Source organism: Salmo salar, chromosome 03, assembly GCF_965601325.2.
Source record: "Salmo salar chromosome 03, fSalSal1, whole genome shotgun sequence".
Taxonomy (NCBI): Eukaryota; Metazoa; Chordata; class Actinopteri; order Salmoniformes; family Salmonidae; genus Salmo; species Salmo salar.
This window is the reverse complement of record NC_138293.1, coordinates 9,397,501-9,419,607: the sequence shown is the minus strand read 5'-3', so window position 1 is coordinate 9,419,607 and position 22,107 is coordinate 9,397,501. Positions and strand designations below refer to the sequence as shown.

General features: G+C 45.0%; 1 protein-coding gene across 2 annotated transcripts in view; it reads right to left on the bottom strand.

The window, feature by feature from the left end:
- Nucleotides 1-2,777: 2,777 nt before the first annotated feature.
- LOC106596996 (activated CDC42 kinase 1) overlaps nucleotides 2,778-22,107 on the bottom strand; it is a 99,809-nt gene continuing 80,479 nt past the window's right edge. For both annotated transcript variants that reach the window (XM_045714465.2, XM_045714464.2), the window contains 4 exons: nucleotides 16,309-17,792; nucleotides 13,666-13,761; nucleotides 13,138-13,265; nucleotides 2,778-8,822 (listed from right to left, as the gene is read on the bottom strand). In XM_045714465.2, the coding sequence (XP_045570421.1) occupies nucleotides 8,816-8,822; nucleotides 13,138-13,265; nucleotides 13,666-13,761; nucleotides 16,309-17,792 (1,715 nt within the window). In that variant the 3' untranslated portion in view covers nucleotides 2,778-8,815. The remainder of the gene's footprint in view (nucleotides 8,823-13,137; nucleotides 13,266-13,665; nucleotides 13,762-16,308; nucleotides 17,793-22,107) is intronic.

Below are 22,107 nucleotides of genomic sequence, written 5' to 3'. Positions count from 1 at the left end.
TTTGTAGGTAACCCTTTCTAAAGCAGCTTTAAAAAAATAAAAATAAAAAAGTATCACGAATAACTGCACAAGTGTTGCTCTCCACTTTCTGGAGGACAGAGTTTTGAAATCAGTGGAATTCCCGGTGGAAGCAAAGTACGATAGCTAAGGAGATAGAGAAAATTCTAGCATTTGATTGCACGGAGGGAGTCGTAAAGAGAACACACAGAAGGCTGTTGTATAAAACACCCGTCTCCGGATTACATCTAAGGGTAACCATGGCATCCGTGACAGAGAGGGAGAAGCGTTCATCCATGTATACAGATGAGAGTCTAGCTAGCTACATTTTCAGATATTATAAGTTTCTACTCTTGTCAGAAAGTTTTTTTCATTGCAAGTTAAAGAGTACTGTTAGCTAGCTAGCCACCGTTGGCTCAAATGAGGATATAACATTAGGCCAACGAGACAGTGTCCAAGTTCTAACATTCTCTGGTAGAATGCCCTGCTTTTATTTCCTCACATTCACAATAGTAAGTTATTAACTGGCCATTTAACTTGTAAATAAATGATCTTGTTGTGAGTTTGTCGTCCTGTAATAATGAATACAAATTAGCTAAAAAGTTAAGACGTTGTCAGCTGTATGATGTGGTCATTATTTGAACTGGCTAGCCAGCTAACGTAACGTTAGCTACTGTAGCTAACAAGCTAGAAACGAACCAAAACATTGTTTAGAAAGTTGCTTTTATAGTTGAATGGTTTGGTAGATTGACATACACTAAATTCTTTTTTTTTTACGCTATTTTGGACCACCAGGCTGCTGATTTCATGCATGTGAATCCTTAAAGAGATGGGTGGGGCTAAGGCTTAAGACGATGTAGTGACGCCTCTATAACTGAGATGCAATGCCTTAGACTGCTGCGCCACTTGGGAGCCCCAAAGACAAAGAAGAGCTCTCCGGCAGGTGAACCAAATCTTTCAAGGGCCATTTTCTCAAAAGTGGGGTTACAAGTTTATCAACTTTCAAAGCAGAGTTACTTTCCCATTGTTCCTCAACTGTAGTGTATGATATACAATGTTCTAGCTCTGAGTCTTCACTTTTATCCAATGTACAAAAACACAATTTCAAATTTTGCTACATAAGACCGAATCGAGCCAGTCGGTCACATACACTCAATATATACTGGATACAAGGTCTGCGTCCTTGTAGAGAACAAGAAAGGCCATTTGTCAAAAGGTTGAGTCACTCCTCACAAGAAACCCACATAATTGATTCAGATTAACCACTCACACACCAAGGCCATGAAAGGGTGGATACACACATACACAAGACACACACAGAAACCTGGAAAATACTCTACACACATTTCATGCACATATACTGAAATTAAGCCATAAACACTGATTTGGCCATTTGTCAGAGGTTTGTCTGTCCTTCACGAGCAAACAAAAGAAGCACATGTAATAGGGGACTTAACCCTTGTGTCAACCCTTAACCCTTGTGTTGTCTTAAGGGTCAAAAATGACCCGCCATTATGTTTAACAGCAGAGAAAACCTCCTAAATTATATTTTTTCAACTTGAAATTTGATGACTTTTCCTAGAGTGACACCAACATTAGAAAAAGTGAAACATCGCCTTCATGTTCATATTTCCATGAAAGCTGTACACCACCAGGGTACAAAGATTGTCTTAGGGTCATTTTTGACCCAGCAGTTATAAAATAATTTACCCACCACAAAAACACACACACAATGAGAAATTGAGAATATGTATGCTACTGATTGAACTCAGCCAGCAGCTCCCGAACAGGAAGATCACCATGGTCGGCACAGTTAGAAAGAACAAGCCTGACTCAGCCAGCAGCTCCCGAACAGGAAGATCACCATGGTCGGCACAGTTAGAAAGAAGAAGCATGAGCTCCCCCCTGCACTCCTTTCTGCTACTTTATTAGGTTATACAAGTGCTATCTCTTGCTAAAAAAAATATGTTTACACCTATGCAGTACCTTTAGCAATAATAATAATAATAAATAATAATAACCCTATACTTTATGACAGGTGTGTTGTAATAAAAACCGGTGGTGTCCACTGATTAAATGCAGTCTTTCTGCATTGTGAAGAGGGAAAACCCAGATATTCCCAACATTTGTGATGAATGGCGGGTTGTTTCTTCACGCAAAATAGATTTAGGGTTTAAAACTCAATTAAGCTGTTTTATTTTAGTGGTTTAGTGAAGGCCGGTCATTTTTTACCCTTAGGACAAGGGGAGTATACAGAATGTTAAGACTACACAGGGGTTAAGCAAAATGCCCCATAGCTAGCTATCCAAAAAGTATCCAAGCCCTTTTCATTTGAGGCTACAGTATATACAAAATATGGAGATAGTTTTTTTTCTCTTTCAACTAATTGAAGAGCATTCAGGGCAATGTTCAGAGTTGCCGGGCTCTTTATTACTAAATAGCTCTAAGTGAGTAATTGGCAATTAGCTGTCCATTCTTCTAAGTGTTATGTAAGAATTGGCACTTTCCTTGCTGCACGTTAAATATTTTATTTAACCTTTATTTAACTAGGCAAGTCAGTTAAAAGCAAATTCTTATTTACAATGACAGCCTAACCCGGCCAAACCCGGACGATGCTGGGCCAATTGTGCGCCCCCCTATTGGACTCCCAATCACAGCCAGATGTGATACAGCCTGGATTGGAGATGCAGTGCCTTAAACCGCTGCGCCACTTGGGAGCCACCCAATCAACACTCATCAAGACGCCCCAAGAAAAATAATCAGACGTAACGAGAGCAAGGTAAAAAAAAGTTACTTTTTTTTAATAAAAATACATTTTATACATTTGAGATTGGCGGCATTAACTTGCATTTGTACTCTTGCACAATTCCAAACACCCAGGGGGAAGGGGGAAAAAAAATCAACTATACAACCATGGGGAAATAAAACACTTTTGGGGAAAGCACATTGGTACAGGTTAGAGGTCAGAATGGATCCACATGTACCCGATTACCCAACACCCCATCTGGCACCCGAGTGGGTCCACAACTAGAATTCTAAATAATATCACGGAGCTGATATGATTACCACGGGTCTCTGGTACGTGTAATTTTAACTGATTTGTCCGGAAGGTAATGTACAGATCCGAATGCGACTGCTACAGTAGAGTGAGAGAGAGAAATTGTAGTTTTTAAGTTGCTGCTCTTGCTTTTCACCAGAGTGGAGCGTGGCGCTTGTTGTTGGCCAATCATAAGTAATCAAATCGGCTACTGCCTCGCTCCATGTGTGGCAAAAGATAGGAGATATCTAATCAGTGGAAGATGGAATTAAATTGACGGAATTAAAAGTTAAAGGATAGGCTGCAACAACCAAGAGCCAAGAGGTAGGCTGCTACTTAATATTCTGAATGGAATTGTTGTTATTAGTAACTGTAGGATGAGAAAGCGCAAGCACTGCAGCCTTAGTTAGCTTCTCTTCCAGGTTTGATGCAGTCTAAGACAGGTACTACATAATCATATTTGATGATATATAACCTAGCTATGGCAGCTATTAGTCTACTATAGCGTGAGTTGGCTTGGTTGGTTGCTGTCTCTCCCTCCCTGCTCCCCGTGTCACCTAGCAGTTAAGGGCATTGGGCCAGTAAACAAAAGGTTGCTGGTTTGAATCCCTGAGCTGTCAAGGTAAACAAATATGCCGTTCTGCCCTTGGGCAAGACAGTTAACCCCCCAACAACACCCACTCCCCAGGTGCCGATGACATGTGTGTCGGTAAAGCAGCCCACCGCTCCTCTCTGATTCTGAGGGGTTGGGTTAAAATGTGGAAGACATGTCAGTTGAATGCTGTTGTGCAACTGACTAGGTTCTCTTTCCCGTCTCTCCATGTCGTTCACACTACGGCCCCTCCTCGACCTGCTAGAGCGCCACCTTTCTCCCTTTAAAATAATAAATAACTTATGCATATCGGGTCCGGGTGGAAAAGCCCCAACTTTTTTGTACCCGTGAAGACCTCTAGTACAAGTACATCGGGATGAACAAACCAACACCGAGGTAATACAGCGATCAACTTAAAAACAGCATGAACAGGAGAACATTGGTTTGGGTAATATTGCCAGAATGTTGTGTCAGTCCTTCTGACTACAGCAGCTTGGTATCATGTAAGACATGGGGACTGGGTCGCTTTATCGTGACATCAGACTGTGCCACTAAGCATTTTTCTGTGCATCAAGGAGTTCACAGCAATGGAAGCACCCTTTTTTGTCACCTTGACTGTCGGAAGAGGTTACAGGTGCCTTATTATTGCATACAGGAAAAGCTCAACTAAGGCGGTGTTCCAAACCATAAACGTGGACACTTTACCTCTGCCCTTTGAGGACTGGCCTGGGTGAATCTTAAGGGGCGGAAAGGTAGGACTGATAGTTCCACTGCATTAAACCTTGCAAGTTTTTGGCAAATTGGTTTCACCTATCCAGACCTTCCTTATCTGTGGTGGTAAATGACTAAGAGGCAAGGAGACAAAGTTTGAGTTTGGAACATGGCCAAAGTGTCTACGGGACAGTTCTAATCAAGACACGGTGTTCTAATCAAGACACAGTGTTCTAATCAAGACACGGTGTTCTAATCAAGACACGGTGTTCTAATCAAGACACGGTGTTCTAATCAAGACACAGTGTTCTAATCAAGACACAGTGTTCTAATCAAGACACGGTGTTCTAATCAAGACACGGTGTTCTAATCAAGACACAGTGTTCTAATCAAGACACAGTGTTCTAATCAAGACACGGTGTTCTAATCAAGACACGGTGTTCTAATCAAGACACGGTGTTCTAATCAAGACACAGTGTTCTAATCAAGACACGGTGTTCTAATCAAGACACGGTGTTCTAATCAAGACACAGTGTTCTAATCAAGACACGGTGTTCTAATCAAGACATCGATCACAACTACTTGGCATAACATTCTCTCTTGAGTTTTAGACATAAAGACACAAACAAATAAACACAGTCACACAAGTCCAAATTGCTACAGTGCAAAGACAGGATAAAGATCAGCCCGCAAGCCCACTACATGGTAGGACTGTTCTGCAAGCCCACTACATGGTAGGACTGTTCTGCAAGCCCACTACATGGTAGAAGTGTTCTGCAAGCCCACTACATGGTAGGACTGTTCTGCAAGCCCACTACATGGTAGGCTGTTCTGCAAGCCCACTACATGGTAGGAGTGTTTTGCAAGCCCACTACATGGTAGAAGTGTTCTGCAAGCCCACTACATGGTAGGAGTGTTCTGCAAGCCCACTACATGGTAGGAGTGTTCTGCAAGCCCACTACATGGTAGGTAGTTCTGCAAGCCCAGTACATGGTAGGACTGTTCTGCAAGCCCACTACATGGTAGGACTGTTTTGCAAGCCCACTACATGGTAGGAGTGTTCTGCAAGCCCACTACATGGTAGAGGTGTTCTGCAAGCCCACTACATGGTAGGACTGTTCTGCAAGCCCACTACATGGTAGGACTGTTCTGCAAGCCCACTACATGGTAGGACTGTTCTGCAAGCCCACTACATGGTAGGAGTGTTCTGCAAGCCCACTACATGGTAGAAGTGTTCTGCAAGCCCACTACATGGTAGGAGTGTTCTGCAAGCCCACTACATGGTAGGACTGTTCTGCAAGCCCACTACGTGGTAGGAGTGTTCTGCTAGGTGTCTGATAGTTTTACCGTGTTAGTCTGTGCTTAAGTTTCAACTCATTTGAAGTTAGTTTAGGCCTTCTCATGTAAGATTGATTTTCAGATTGAAATCAACTATAAAAAGTTATTGGGTTTATTGTGGTCTGATGTAGCTCAGTTGGTAGAGCATGGCATTTGCAGCGGCAGGATAGCGGGTTCGATTGCCGGGACCACCCATACATACTGTAAGTTGCTTTGAATAAAAGTGTCTACTTAAATGGCATATATTATGATTATATAGTGAACAGAAATATAAAACGCAACAATTTCAAAGATTTGAGTTAGTTACAGTTCATATGAGGAAATCAGTCAATTGAAATAAATTCATTAGGCCCTAATCTATGGACTTCACATGACTGAGAATACAGATCTACATCTGTTGGTCACAGATACCTTAAAAAAAAGGGCCTTACAACGGGCCTCAGGATCTCGTTACGGTATTTCTGTGCATTCAAAACACCATCGATAAAATGCCATTCTGTTCGTTGTCTGTAACTCATGCCTGCCCGTACCATAACCCCACCGCCACCATAGGGCACTCTGTTCACAACGTTGACGTCAGCTCACCGCTCGCCCACACGACGCCATACACGTGTTCTGCGGTTGTGAGGCCAATTGGACGTACTACCAAATTCTCCAAAACAATGTTGGAGGCGGCTTATGGTAGAGAAATAAGCTTTTTGTGCGTATGGAACATTTGTGTGATGTTTTATTTCAGCTCATGTTACCAACACTTTACATGTTGCATTTTATATTTTTGTTCAGTGTACAGTATATTAATGTGCAGTTCACCAAAAAACGTAATTTGAATCATAACACACGGAAAACCAGCAGACAGCGTGCATCAGGATAAGAGTACAGAAAATACATCGAAAACTATCACATATCACTATACAGTTTGCTCTAGGTTATACACTTTATTTATTATTAATGTCCAGTATGGTGACGTGTTGTATCTTACAACACGTGTGCTTGACGTGGTGTGTAATCAACTAGAGCCAGTGTTATCTAGTCTTTCCGGTCAAAATTGTGCGTAACCTATGGGTGTTGACCGAGGGTTTTAGTCCCTAATAGATGAGGGGGGGGGGGGATTTTTGTCCTAGAGTGCTGGCAATGTTCTTAATACTAGAAGTATCAATGCGCTTTGAACACATGGTAAAATAGGCAAGCCAGTGGGTCGATTTTCAACAGTTGTTTTGTGTGGGCAGGTGCTTAGAGTAGATAGTGTGAGAGCACTATGAAAAGTCAGGTGTCATATAACACACCAGAAGTTGTACATGGCCACCAGGAGTGGATCAGATTGATGTCACTGACAACCATAAGTGAACTCGATTCAGGGAAAGCACAACATACATGGCTTTAATAACTGACAAAATATATATATATTTTTTGAAATCTCAAGAATGTAATGTTTTCAATATGTCCCCCTTTTCAAACAACCGGTTCAAAACCCCAAATATATTAAAAACGGAGCACTAAAAACTAAAAATACTAACTTCTAGCACATATTCGCTGCAAATATATAAACTGAACTATTCATGTATGTAACCGTTTGTGTGCATAAAAAAAATCTTTATAGAAATCATGTAGAAATCTCTAGAATAGAATAGAAAAAAGGAGTCGACTTAAAAGTAGACCAGCTGCATTTAGCTTCTTTCTCTCCTCTTTCTCTCTTGTGTTCCTTCCAGGTGGGCTTTGTCCTCTGCTAAAACACAGTATAGCCTGGGAGGGCGGGCGGCGCAGCAGAAAAATGCTGACCTCCCTAAAACAAGCCCCTATTCAAACCGAGGAGCTTAGCAAAGCTCACATACAGTAGGGGAGTGCTCCCCTGATTCATATGTCAGTAATAACACAAAAGAGGTCAGCCTAGTTGGTCAAAGGTGTATTGTGGCAGTGATATAACTGAATCGGGGAGACCAGCAATGGAAAAGAGGACGTATAGGGTAGAAACCAGCAGACACCATGGTCCCTTTAAGAGTATGGTTCCACTACCTGTATTCTAAGTCGACTTCCACTCCTATTTGGTGGTAGTACGGGCTAGCCTCCAGGTCCTCAGTGTGGAGGCTAGCCCCCTGGTCCTCAGTGTGGAGGCTAGCCCCCTGGTCCTCAGTGTGGAGGCTGGCCCCCTGGTCCTCAGTGTGGAGGCTGGCCTCCAGGTCCTCAGTGTGGAGGCTAGCCTCCTGGTCCTCAGTGTGGAGGCTGGCCTCCTGGTCCTCAGTGTGGAGGCTGGCCTCCTGGTCCTCAGTGTGGAGGCTAGCCTCCTGGTCCTCAGTGTGGAGGCTAGCCTCCTGGTCCTCAGTGTGGAGGCTAGCCTCCAGGTCCTCAGTGTGGAGGCTAGCCCCCTGGTCCTCAGTGTGGAGGCTAGCCCCCTGGTCCTCAGTGTGGAGGCTAGCCCCCTGGTCCTCAGTGTGGAGGCTAGCCCCCTGGTCCTCAGTGTGGAGGCTAGCCCCCTGGTCCTCAGTGTGGAGGCTAGCCCCCTGGTCCTCAGTGTGGAGGCTACCCCCCTGGTCCTCAGTGTGGAGGCTAGCCTCCTGGTCCTCAGTGTGGAGGCTAGCCTCCAGGTCCTCAGTGTGGAGGCTAGCCCCCTGGTCCTCAGTGTGGAGGCTAGCCCCCTGGTCCTCAGTGTGGAGGCTAGCCCCCTGGTCCTCAGTGTGGAGGCTAGCCCCCTGGTCCTCAGTGTGGAGGCTACCCCCCTGGTCCTCAGTGTGGAGGCTAGCCCCCTGGTCCTCAGTGTGGAGGCTAGCCCCCTGGTCCTCAGTGTAGGCTGCTGAAGGGGAGGACGGCTCCTAATAATGGCTGGAATGGAGTCAATGGAATGGTATCAAACACATGGAAACCATGTCGTTGATGTGTTTGATATCATTCCACTGAGTCCATTCCAGCCATTATTATGAGCCGTCCTCCCCTTCAGCAGCCTCCACCTATCCAGGTCTCAGTGTACAGTAGGCAAGACTGCAGCCATGGCCCATCACACAGTCAAATGTACTCCAGGAACACACTCAAATCCCCGTCTTCTTAAGGGATGCGTCTGGCAAGTCATAAAAGAGGGATGGGAGCAGACTCCGTCCCCTCAAAGACAGATGACAAATAAAAACAAGTTCTGCTGTTGCTCCTAGCATCGGTCACCGCCTGCAACGGGATGAGAGATTTATTTTGATGTCCCATTATTTCAAAAACAAATCCAAGTACATTCACAATTCCATCTATTTTACTTGGTGCTAGATTAACGTAAATTGATACAGTTTAAATTGTGGACAGACATGAGTATATTAGGTTATTGGGCTGGACCAAGCAGCAACACACCGAATTGATTCTTAATTAGTAGAATCAGTGACTTGTTCATTAGGCACCAAACGGAAGAAATCAGACTGAAATATTTTCCTATTCAAAACGTTTAGTTACAGTGTGCCCTACTGAACATGACCCATGTGTTTGGCTGTTTGTCTGGAGTAAAATCCATCATCCGCATCAGCAGGGTTAGTTTGCCCTAAGTTCTCCTCTTAAAGGGATAGTTTGGCATGTTGGCACTACAGTGCTCTCAGAAAGTATTCACACCCCTTGACTTATTTCACATTGTGTTGTGTTACATCCGGAATTCAATCAAACATTTTTTATTTTTTTTATTTAAAAAACATGAGCGGGCGCACACACAGAAAATAGTTAGTGTGGAGGTGCTGACTAACGGCGAATAAACTATAAACTATCAAAATAAAGGAAGTCGCACAGTCCATGTATAATCTCCCAGCAATTTAATGGGTATTTCCCAACGTTTCAGCATCACTGTGCCTTCCTCAGGGTGATGTCATGAATACTTGAACCAGGTTATGGAGCCAAACAGTGCAATTAGTGCAACCAATGACAGTAGTGAGGGGTGTGTCATAATGATTAAGTTAATTAAAATTAATTTGTGAAACTGTTAAAAAAAAATGGTATATGGTATATTAAATATATTATGCTATTGTTATCATATAAACTTAATGGAATATTGTACATCATATTAAATATATTCTGCTATTGTTATCATATAAAAACTTAATGGAATACGGTACATCGTATTAAATACATTATGCAATTGTAATCATATAGAAACTTAATGGAATATTGTACATCATATTAAATATATTATGCTATTGTTATCATATAAAACTTAATGGAATATTGTTTAATCATATTAGCATCAACATTCATTATTCTTTCAATCAATTTCACATTATTTCACATTTCATTTTTGTTACATGTAATCTTGGTTCAACTTTAATATATAATGAACCTCGTCAACAGGGGGAACATGTTAGGTGTACGCTAATAAGCTGTAGAAAATATTTTTTTACATTTATAAGACTTGTTCATAAAGGAAAATGTGTTCATAAGAAGGGCCTGAGATCAAAGTCAATATTCAGACCATTAGGGGTCATTGTTTTTAGATAGGATATCCAGTAAGCCTCTCTTTGTAGTAGTAGGAGCTCAATGTTACCTCCTCTCCTTGGTAGAGCAACGTGCTCAATGTTACCTCCTCTCCTTGGTAGAGCAACGTGCTCAATGCCTGTGCATTTGAGGGAGGAGATTGGATGGTTAGCTTCAACAAAGTGAGCTGCTACTGGATAGTCAATGTTCTTACACCTGATTGAGCTGCAGTGTTCAGCTGGGCGTTATTTTAATTGTCTTTTCGTTTTGTCCTACGTAGGCTTTTCCACATGAACAGGTGATGAGACAGATTACTCCCTTGGTCTTGCATGAGATGATTCCCCTCACAGGGATCTTTCGACCTGTATGTGGGTGTCTGAAGAAAGACGTTTTTATAGTGCTATTACACTGTGCGCATGAGCCACATTTGTAGTTCCCATTTGGGATAGGTATCAAGAGTGTCTGAGTGGGCTCAGGGGGCATGTCAGATCTCACCAAACTATATCCAATATTGCGACCATGCTTATAGACCACCAGTGGGGGTTCTTTGAAGAGGTGTGCAATTTTTTGGTCTGATTGCAGAATATGCCAGTGCTTTTTCAGGATTGCTTTCATTTTCTCCGAAACCCTTGGTGTACTTGGTGCAAAAGACAGTGGCGTTGTTTTTCTTCTTTGTTTGAGTTTTTAGTAATTCCGCTCTTGGTTTTTGAGATATTTTCATCATTGCCTCATCAAGAGTTTTGTCCTTGTAGCCTCTCATTTTGAATTTATCTGTCATTTTTTTTAGCTTTGCTGTCAAAATCTGACTGGTGGCCACAGATTTGTTTAACCCTGCATAACTGGCTATATGGTAGACCAGTCTTGGGGGGAAGGGGATGCATACTATTCACACATAACAAGGTATTGCGATCTGTGGGCTTTGTGTATAAGTCTGTGTGTAATGCATCATTCTCTTTGATAATCCATACGTCCAGGTAGTTCATTTTTCTCTCATGAGTCTGCATGGTGAATTGGAGGTATTCAGAGCTCTCGTTTAGTAGAGTTTGGAATTCATTTAGTTCCTGCTGACTTCCTTCCCAGAGCACAAAGACATCATCTATGTATCTCTTGCATAGAAGTAATTTAGAAAGTAAGGGGTGTCTCTCTGTTTTAAAAAGGAAAACTTCTTAAAATTGTCCCACATACAGGTTTGCATAGTTGGGGGAAATTACATCCGGAATTCAAAATACATTAAATCAAAACATTTTCTCACCCATCTCCACACAATACCCCATAGCGACAAAGTGAAAACATGTTTGTTTTTTTATAAATGTATTGATAATGAAATACATAACTATTACACCCCTGAGTCAATACTTTGTAGAAGCACCTTTGGTGGCGATTACAGCTGTGAGTCTTTCTGGGTAAATCTCTAAGAGATTTGCACCCCTGGATTATACAATATTATACAAAATTCTTAAATCTGTCAATTTATTCTTGATCATTGCTGAACAACCATTTCCACGCCATATATTTTCAAGCAGATTTAAGTCAAAACTGTAACTAGGCCACTCAGGAACATTCAATGTCGTCTTGGTAGATTTGTCCTTGTGTTTTAGGTTATTGTCCTGCTGAAAGTGCCTGTTGGAAAGCATACTGAACCAGGTTTTCTTCTAGGATTTTGCTGTTTAATAACGTTTCTTTTTATCCCCCCCCAAAAATCATACCCATAACATGATGCAGCCACCACCACGCTTGAAGAGTGGTATTCAGCGATGTGTTGGATTTGCCCCAAACATCACACTTTATATTCAGGACAAAAAGTTCATTTCTTTGCCACATGATGATGTTTTGGAAAAATATGATTCTGTATAGGCTTCCTTCTTTTAAAAAAATCTTTATTTAACTAGGCAAGTCAGTTAAGAAAAATTCTTATTTTACAATGACGGCCTACCCGACCAAACCCTCCCCTAACCTGGACGATGCTGTGCCAATTGTGCGCCGCCCTATGGGACTCCCGATCACGGCTGGTTGTGATACAGCCCGGGATCGAACCTGGGTCTGTAGTGACGACTCTAGCACTGAGATGTAGTGCCTTAGACCGCTGTGCCACTCGGGAGCCTTCTTTTAACCCTGTCATTTAGGTTAGTATTGTGGAGTGACTACAATGTTGTTGATCCATCCTCAAGTTCTCTCATAACACAACCATTAAACTCTGCAACCGTTTTAAAATCACCATTGGGCTCCATTGGTGTAATCCCTGAGCAGTTTCCTTCCTCTCTGGCAACTGAGTTAGGAAGGACGCCTGTATCTTTGTAATGACTGGCTGTATTGATACACCATCTCAAGCCTAATTAATAACTTCACCATGCTCAAAGGGACATTCAGCATCTGCTTTTATAGATTTTTTTTTACACATCTACCAATCAGTGCCCTTCTTTGCAAGGCATTGAAAAACCTCTCTGGTCTTTGTGGTTGAATCTGTGCTTGAAATTCACTACTTGATTACAGATAATTGTATGTGTGAGGTACAGATATGGGGTAGTCATTCAAAAACCATGTTAACCACTTTTACTGAACACAGAATGAGTCCATGCAACTTATTATGCGATTTGTTACATTTTTACTCCTGATCGTATTTAGGCTTGACATAACAAAGGTGTTGAATAATTATTGACTCAAGACATTTCGGATGAATGATTTTTCTCATTTAAAAAACATTCTACAAACAAAATTCCACTTTTACATTATGGGGTATTATGTGTAGATCATTGACATAAAATCTACATTCAGGCTGTAACACAACAAAATGTGGGAAAAGTAAAGGGGTGTGAATACTTCCTGAAGGGACTGTATCTATTTTTCCCACAGATGAAGTCATGGACCCATTTTTATGTCTCCGCATCCAGTATGAAGGAAGTTACAGGTAGTTTCGCAAACAAATGCTATCTAGTGTTAGCGCAAAAGCTGGAAGTCTTCGGGATCGGCTGTCAAGTAGATAAAGGGCTTCGTTACCAACATCTCAAACTATCCCTTTATGTTCTCCAGAAATCTATGTTACCTTTGTGTGACGGAGCTGTAGGAGTCCAGGAGCTGAGTGCTGGCCACTTCCAAGTTCCAGTTGTACATCTCCAGCATCTTGAGACACTCCAGCCTGGTCTTCAGGCCAAGACAGAACAGCTGCTCAACCTTGACAACAACAGGATCAGTTACAACTCGCCCTCACTACTCATCGTCTCTGAAAACATTGTATTATTCATGTTTCCGTCATCAGATATTTCAAAATCAGCAAATGTTTTGATGGGTTAACTTCTGCAAAAAGGACTTATCCCTTTTGTAAGCTAGAACGGTTTTATTTCCACAACTTCCTAAGGAAAAATAAAGAAAGTCGCACACTATATACTGCCAATGATTATAGATCACTGGGAGTTTCTACATCACTGGGAGTTTATATAGTGCTGTGATTAGAAATGTTGTAATTGTAGGTTCCAGCAACTATGGTGGATGAGTAACCAGGCCAACGTAGTACAGCTCTGTTTGGCTCCATAGTGTGACAAGGTAATAGTGCACTACCACCAAGGGCCCCTACCTTGAGGTAGTGCACAGCTTTCTGCATGTTCCAGTTGTGGTTCTGGAGGGCTGTCTGACACTCCTCTACTGTCACGCCATGTACCGCCTCCTGCACCTGTAAACGCCACACAAACAACCAATCATGTCAACGCTTCTGCTACACTAACCAATCAGCTCTGCAGTCCTCTACAAAAAAAAACCAATTAGGTCAATACTGCTGCTACACTGACCAATCAGCTCGGCAGTCCTCTGCTGTCAATCAAAACCTCATACAAAACTTTTTTTTTAAATAATGATTCAACTATGCTCAGACACTAACACTTTAGTGGCATGCTCATTATGTTTGTTCTACAAGTCTAATACATTGTGGAAAATAATAGGTCTCTATCAGTCTTTTTGACTGAGTGAGTGGCTTCAAATCGTATTCTCTGCACTCATACACTCCACCTCATGGATTTAAAAGGAATGGACTGGTCTGAGCAACAGGGTGGAAACTCCCTGCAGCCATGCTTGCACCAATCCAATGCTTTTAAATGCATAGAGGAGTGAATGAGTGCACACTTTTTGAAAAGGGTACAGAATTGAAATGCAGCGAGCGTGTGAGTGCTTTAATGTCTGTCTGTCTGTCTTAATGTAGACTCCTTATTGAACCTTTTCCAAGACCCTTTTCTCAGTACATCCATCTTCCCAAGTGCTCTCGGTGCACAAATTACATTTGGTTGTTATACATAAAATAGAATTTGGTTACAGTTTGAAATATTGAATTTCGATTTAGTTAGGAAGTAATCAATCCACCAGTAAGGAGAAGATGTCTGTAAGCAAGCAGACAAACAGTGCCTCAGCAGGAGTTGATGTTATGGAAAGACTGGTCAGGAATTGCTCTCTGTTGCCCCCTCCTGTTCAATGATGGCACATGAAACACCAAAACACTCTCCAAAGCAAAACCAAATGACACCCTATTCCAAGGATAATCTACATTCAGCTGGGGGCCAAATTTGTCTTGAGCGTGTGGTCGGCGGACCGGAACATGATTACAAATAATTTGTAGATCACAAATTGACCACAAGAAGCCCAAACAGATATAATATTTGACTAAAACATAATAATTTCAAACCTTGCTTACATTTTGTATACGATCATATCTACTATGCGTGGGAATACTTAGGAACAGATCTCCGAGGTGATTTCCTGGTGTTTTTAGTCTGTTATGTCCAACAATGAAAATTATGAAAATAAATTCTAATTATAATAATAATTTACTTATTAAACCACCGGCCACCAGTTGGGGAATCCTGTCCTATTCCCTATATAGTGCACTACTTTAAACTACAGCCTATGGGGCTCTGGTCAAAAGTACTGCACTATATAGTGGACTGGTCCCCCAACAAGTCAGCTTCCAGTTCAATCTAGGTGTTGAAGTGTTATGCCCATAGCTTATGTTAAGACCTGGGTTGACATGGGTTGGGACAAATAATTACTGTATTATACAACTCTAATTTAATTCCAGAGTGCAATGTAATCTTATAAAATAATCTTTGATGGATACTTGATTGGTTGAGAGAGTGTTGATTTAGATCGATTGGTTAGTTTGGCGCAGGGCTGTCTGTGGACCGAATCCCAGTACTTTAATCCTCTAGGGACTTGGGAAGTTTGATTTGGCAGCAAAATGATAAACGAACACGGTAAAGAAAAACTGGTGGGTGTATCCTCTAACTCTGCCAAAGTTGATTTATTGTAACTGGACTTTTAGTGTCTTTTAATACTTTTTGTATAATGTTTCTTGTTTTCTGAATCAGTAGTTGTGCTCTTTGTCTCCATATCCAACATACTGTAATGTCATACCTCATTACTCATACCTCATTACTCATACCTCATTATTCATACCTCATTACTCATACCTCATTACTCATACCTCATTACTCATACCTCATTACTCATACCTCATTACTCATACCTCATTATGCCTCCCCCTTTGTTTTTGTTTTTGGTAGGCCTATGTGTTTTTGTTTTGGTAGGCCTGTGTGTTTTTGTTTTGGTAGGCCTATGTGTTTTTGTTTTTTGTAGGCCTATGTGTTTTTGTTTTGGTAGGCCTGTGTGTTTTTGTTTTGGTAGGCCTATGTGTTTTTGTTTTTTGTAGGCCTATGTGTTTTTGTTTTGGTAGACCTATGTGTTTTTGTTTTGGTAGACCTATGTGTTTTTGTTTTGGTAGGCCTGTGTGTTTTTGTTTTGGTAGGCCTATGTGTTTTTGTTTTTTGTAGGCCTATGTGTTTTTGTTTTGGTAGTCCTATGTGTTTTTGTTTTGGTAGGCCTATGTGTTTTTGTTTTGGTAGGCCTATGTGTTTTTGTTTTGGTAGGCCTGTGTGTTTTTGTTTTGGTAGGCCTATGTGTTTTTGTTTTGGTAGACCTATGTGTTTTTGTTTTGGTAGTCCTATGTGTTTTTGTTTTGGTAGGCCTATGTGTTTTTGTTTTGGTAGGCCTATGTGTTTTTGTTTTGGTAGACCTATGTGTTTTTGTTTTGGTAGGCCTATGTGTTTTTGTTTTGGTAGACCTATGTGTTTTTGTTTTGGTAGGCCTATGTGTTTTTGTCTAATAGACTATGTCCTTTCCAGTTGATTACAGATTATAAAAAGCAAATCTGACTGGCGCTTTCGGTACTACACACCATCTTGACCTGGTCTGTTGTGGTTCCACCTGCTGCCCTGCTGGCTGACCCCTCAGAGCTGACCCTAGGCAGGCTGAGAGAGGCCTTCATGCCCGGCCGGCAGCCCAGACTGCTGTTGTTGTTGGAGAAGTTGGCCTTGACATCTCCTCCCTTACTCTGCTGCTGCTGGTTCACCACCATTGGCCTGACCATGGCCGTGTTGGCCTGCTGCCTCTCCTCACAGATACCACCGCCGCCACCGATCGGCACGTTTTCTGCTTCCCTGAAGAAGCGGTCGTAGCGGTCCAGGTAAGGCGGCCTCTCGGGCAGGAGGTAGTAGTGCGTGTTGCTGACTTTGCGGCCATCACGGACAATGGGCAGGATGCATGGCCCCTTGGCCAGGTCCTTACCCTGGGCTTGTGCTTGGATGACCTTGAGCGCGGCGTATTTTGGGTCCGAGGCAAAGCTGTGCGTAGTGGGCATGATCTTCCCCGGGGACGTGGAAAGGTAGGATCCGTATGTGGCCGGAGGAGGGGCGCTGGGGCAAACCATTGTCCTCTGCTGGGGGGAGCCCACCAGGAGCCCCATGGGACTGGGGGTGCGCGAGCCTGGCTGGGACAGGGGGTTCCGCGGGGGGATCTGAGGGGGCCGGTCCTGGACTTCCTCGGGAGCTGGAGTCGGGGACAGGGAGAGGTCACCGGACCAGCGGGTGTAGTCCCCTCGTTTGACGGGGCGAGGCGGGATGGGAATGCGGGGAGGGATCTGGGGCTTGTCCTCGGAGAAGGACAGGACGATATGGCGGTGCACGTCTATGGACTGGAGGCCTAAGCTCGGTGACGGAGAGGGGGGCTGGGGAACTCCTCCTGTGGGCACATTGAGCCTCCTCATGCACTCCTGCTGGAGCTCCTGAAAGATCTCTGCTGATTGGGAGAAGGATGTGTAGCCCTGGCCCTGCTGGGAGGGTAAGAAGAGGTTGTCCTCCAGGGGTTTCCCCTCCTCCCCAGCCGGGATGACCTCCGTGGAGCTGTGGCTCGCACCCATCCCCCCCTGCTGTCGCTGCTCCAAGCTGTTGATGGAGCTCACTTCCATGTCCTCCTCGTCCTGCGCCACGTCATCGTACGCAGGAGGCGGAGGTAAGGGGCGGGCGTCCCAGTCCACCACTGGCGTGGGGTGTAAGGGGCAGGGCAGCGAGCACCATGGGCTCTGAGGAGGAGTCCTGTCCAGAATAGACTCCGCCTCCAAGGCCAGCTTGACCAATGAGGGCAACTGTAGCTCCGCCACTGGGGAGGGAGAGGGTGTGGCCGGGGGAAACTCCTCCTCGAAGTCGATGAGCGACACCTTGCTGGGGGTGTGGCCTGAACCCGTAGTCCGTTCCCCCTGTTTAGAGGCGGAGACCCAGGCGGCGGGTTTGAGCTTGAGGATGGACCCTGCTTTCCGTAGTGACAGCCTCTTGAGGCCTGAGGCGGTCAGCTCCTCGTCCTCAGTCACTGAGTCGTAGCATGGCTCTGGACAAATAAACAGACAAACAAACACAACTTAATGACTTTGGCAACAATACCCTAACCCAACTATGTAACCTCTCATTACTCATGTAGCAGTGTAGTCCATCCCAAGGCCCCAGCTGTCTACATTGAGTGCTCAACCTTGAGTGCTGCCTTTGATGTAAGGTTTATTTATGCGCATAATGTCCCTGAGATGAGTAGGTAATATTCCTTAGTGTGTCCATCTGTAATGTGTGGATATTCATACACTGATATTCAAACACAATCCTACAGAGAACATTAGCTCTTTAAAGATGTTTAGGATGAAATCCTAAACATTAAAAAGTACCGTAATCATAAATATTAAACTCATAAACATTAAAAAGTACCATAATCATAAACATTAAAAAGTACCGTAATCATAAACATTAAAAAGTACCGTAATCATAAACATTAAACTCATAAACATTAAAAAGTACCGTAATCATAAACATTAAAAACAACTGTAATCATAACCATTAAAAACTACCGTAACAACTTGTCTTTTAACCCACTCAATGCACAGCAACCCAGACTGCCCCATTTGTGGGAGAGAGGGAGAGTAACGACAAGGAGGAAGAAGAGAAATGGAGACACTGAGAAGAAAAGGAGAGCGAGAAGAGGGAGGGATGGAGATAAGAGAGGGGGGAGAGAGGAGAGATTGTACACAGTGTACCTGAGAACTGGAGCAGGGAGGGAACAGAGACAGAGGAGAGGACTGAAGCTAGGAGAGAACAGAAAAGAGAGAGAAGAGGAGAGGACTGGAGCTAGGAGAGAACAGAGAAGAGAGAGAAGAGGAGAGGACTGGAGCTAGGAGAGAACAGAGAAGAGAGAAGAGGAGAGGACTGGAGCTAGGAGAGAACAGAGAAGAGAGAGAAGAGGAGAGGACTGGAGCTAGGAGAGAACAGAAAAGAGAGAGAAGAGGAGAGGACTGGAGCTAGGAGAGAACAGAAAAGAGAGAGAAGAGGAGAGGACTGGAGCTAGGAGAGAACAGAGAAGAGAGAGAAGAGAAGAGGACTGGAGCTAGGAGAGAACAGAGAAGAAGGCAGGAGCAATGGGGGAGCTGGAGGGAGACAACACTGGCTGGGGAGCGAGACAACACTGGCTGGGGGGAGAGACAACACTGGCTGGGGGGAGAGACAACACTGGCTGGCTGGGGGGAGAGACAACACTGGCTGGGGGGAGAGACAACACTGGCTGGGGAGCGAGACAACACTGGCTGGGGAGAGAGACAACACTGGCTGGGGGGAGAGACAACACTGGCTGGGGAGAGAGACAACACTGGCTGGGGAGAGAGAGAACACTGGCTGGGGAGAGAGACAACACTGGCTGGGGAGCGAGACAACACTGGCTGGGGAGCGAGACAACACTGGCTGGGGAGAGAGACAACACTGGCTGGCTGGGGGAAGAGATCAGCATTACTGAGGGGAAGAGACCAGACTGGCTGGCTGTGGGGAGAGAAACCAGAATTACTGGCTGGGGAGAGAAACCAGAATTACTGGCTGGGGGCAGAGACCAGAATTACTGGCTGGGGAGAGAGACCAGAATTACTGGCTGGGGACAGAGACCAGAATTACTGGCTGGGGAGAGAAACCAGAATTACTGGCTGGGGAGAGAAACCAGAATTACTGGCTGGGGACAGAGACCAGAATTACTGGCTGGGGAGAGAGACCAGAATTACTGGCTGGGGACAGAGACCAGAATTACTGGCTGTGGAGAGAGACCAGAATTACTGGCTGGGGAGAGAGACCAGAATTACTGGCTGGGGAGAGAGACCAGAATTACTGGCTGGCTGGGGAGAGAGACCAGAATTACTGGCTGTGGAAAGAGACCAGAATTACTGGCTGGGGAGAGACCAGAATTACTGTCTGGCTGGGGAGAGACCAGAATTACTGGCTGGGGGGAGAGACCAGAATTACTGGCTGAGGACAGAGACCAGAATTACTGGCTGGGGAGAGAAACCAGAATTACTGGCTGGGGACAGAGACCAGAATTACTGGCTGGGGAGAGAGACCAGAATTACTGGCTGGGGACAGAGACCAGAATTACTGGCTGGGGAGAGAGACCAGAATTACTGGCTGGGGACAGAGACCAGAATTACTGGCTGTGGAGAGAGACCAGAATTACTGGCTGGGGACAGAGACCAGAATTACTGGCTGGGGAGAGAGACCAGAATTACTGGCTGGCTGGGGAGAGAGACCAGAATTACTGTCTGGCTGGGGAGAGAGACCAGAATTACTGGCTGTGGAAAGAGACCAGAATTACTGTCTGGCTGGGGAGAGACCAGAATTACTGTCTGGCTGGGGAGAGACCAGAATTACTGGCTGGGGAGAGAGACCAGACTGGCTGGCTCTGGGGAGAGAGAAAAAAAGTGTGTGAAAGAGAGAAAGGAGGACAGACAAATGAATAAAAAGCTAAAAGGCAACAGTCAAGTCAGATTGGACACATTGTGGCAACAGTCAAGTCAGATTGGACACATTGTGGCAACAGTCAGAAAAGACAACCAAGAAACATCAACCAGCAAGCGAAACACCAACCAGCAGGAGAAACACCAACCAGCAGGAGAAACACCAGCCAGCAGGAGAAACACCAACCAGCAGGAGAAACACCAACCAGCGAGAGAAACACCAACCAGCAGGAGAAACACCAACCAGCAGGAGAAACACCAGCCAGCAGGAGAAACACCAACCAGCGAGAGAAACACCAACCAGCGAGAGAAACACCAACCAGCGAGAGAAACACCAACCAGCGAGAGAAACACCAGCCAGCAGGAGAAACACCAACCAGCGAGAGAAACACCAACCAGCGAGAGAAACACCAACCAGCAGGAGAAACACCAACCAGCGAGAGAAACACCAGCCAGCAGGAGAAACACCAGCCAGCAGGAGAAACACCAACCAGCAGGAGAAACACCAACCAGCGAGAGAAACACCAGCCAGCAGGAGAAACACCAACCAGCAGGAGAAACACCAACCAGCGAGAGAAACACCAACCAGCAGGAGAAACACCAGCCAGCAGGAGAAACACCAACCAGCAGGAGAAACACCAGCCAGCAGGAGAAACACCAACCAGCAGGAGAAACACCAGCCAGCAGGAGAAACACCAACCAGCAGGAGAAACACCAACCAGCAGGAGAAACACCAGCCAGCAGGAGAAACACCAGCCAGCAGGAGAAACACCAACCAGCGAGAGAAACACCAACCAGCAGGAGAAACACCAACCAGCGAGAGAAACACCAGCCAGCAGGAGAAACACCAGCCAGCAGGAGAAACACCAACCAGCAGGAGAAACACCAACCAGCAGGAGAAACACCAGCCAGCAGGAGAAACACCAACCAGCAGGAGAAACACCAACCGGCGAGAGAAACACCAGCCGGCGAGAGAAACACCAGCCGGCGAGAGAAACACCAGCCGGCGAGAGAAACACCAGCCGGCGAGAGAAACACCAGCCGGCGAGAGAAACACCAACCAGCAGGAGAAACACCAACCAGCAGGAGAAACACCAACCAGCGAGAGAAACACCAACCAGCGAGAGAAACACCAACCAGCAGGAGAAACACCAGCCAGCGAGAGAAACACCAACCAGCGAGAGAAACACCAGCCGGCGAGAGAAACACCAACCAGCAGGAGAAACACCAACCAGCAGGAGAAACACCAACCAGCAGGAGAAACACCAACCAGCGAGAGAAACACCAACCGGCGAGAGAAACACCAGCCGGCGAGAGAAACACCAACCAGCAGGAGAAACACCAACCAGCGAGAGAAACACCAACCAGCAGGAGAAACACCAACCAGCAGGAGAAACACCAGCCAGCAGGAGAAACACCAGCCGGCGAGAGAAACACCAGCCGGCGAGAGAAACACCAGCCAGCAGGAGAAACACCAACCAGCAGGAGAAACACCAGCCAGCAGGAGAAACACCAGCCGGCGAGAGAAACACCAGCCGGCGAGAGAAACACCAGCCGGCGAGAGAAACACCAACCAGCAGGAGAAACACCAGCCAGCAGGAGAAACACCAGCCGGCGAGAGAAACACCAGCCAGCAGGAGAAACACCAACCAGCGAGAGAAACACCAACCAGCAGGAGAAACACCAACCAGCGAGAGAAACACCAACCAGCGAGAGAAACACCAGCCGGCAGGAGAAACACCAACCAGCAGGAGAAACACCAACCAGCGAGAGAAACACCAACCAGCGAGAGAAACACCAGCCGGCAGGAGAAACACCAACCAGCGAGAGAAACACCAACCAGCAGGAGAAACACCAACCAGCGAGAGAAACACCAACCAGCGAGAGAAACAC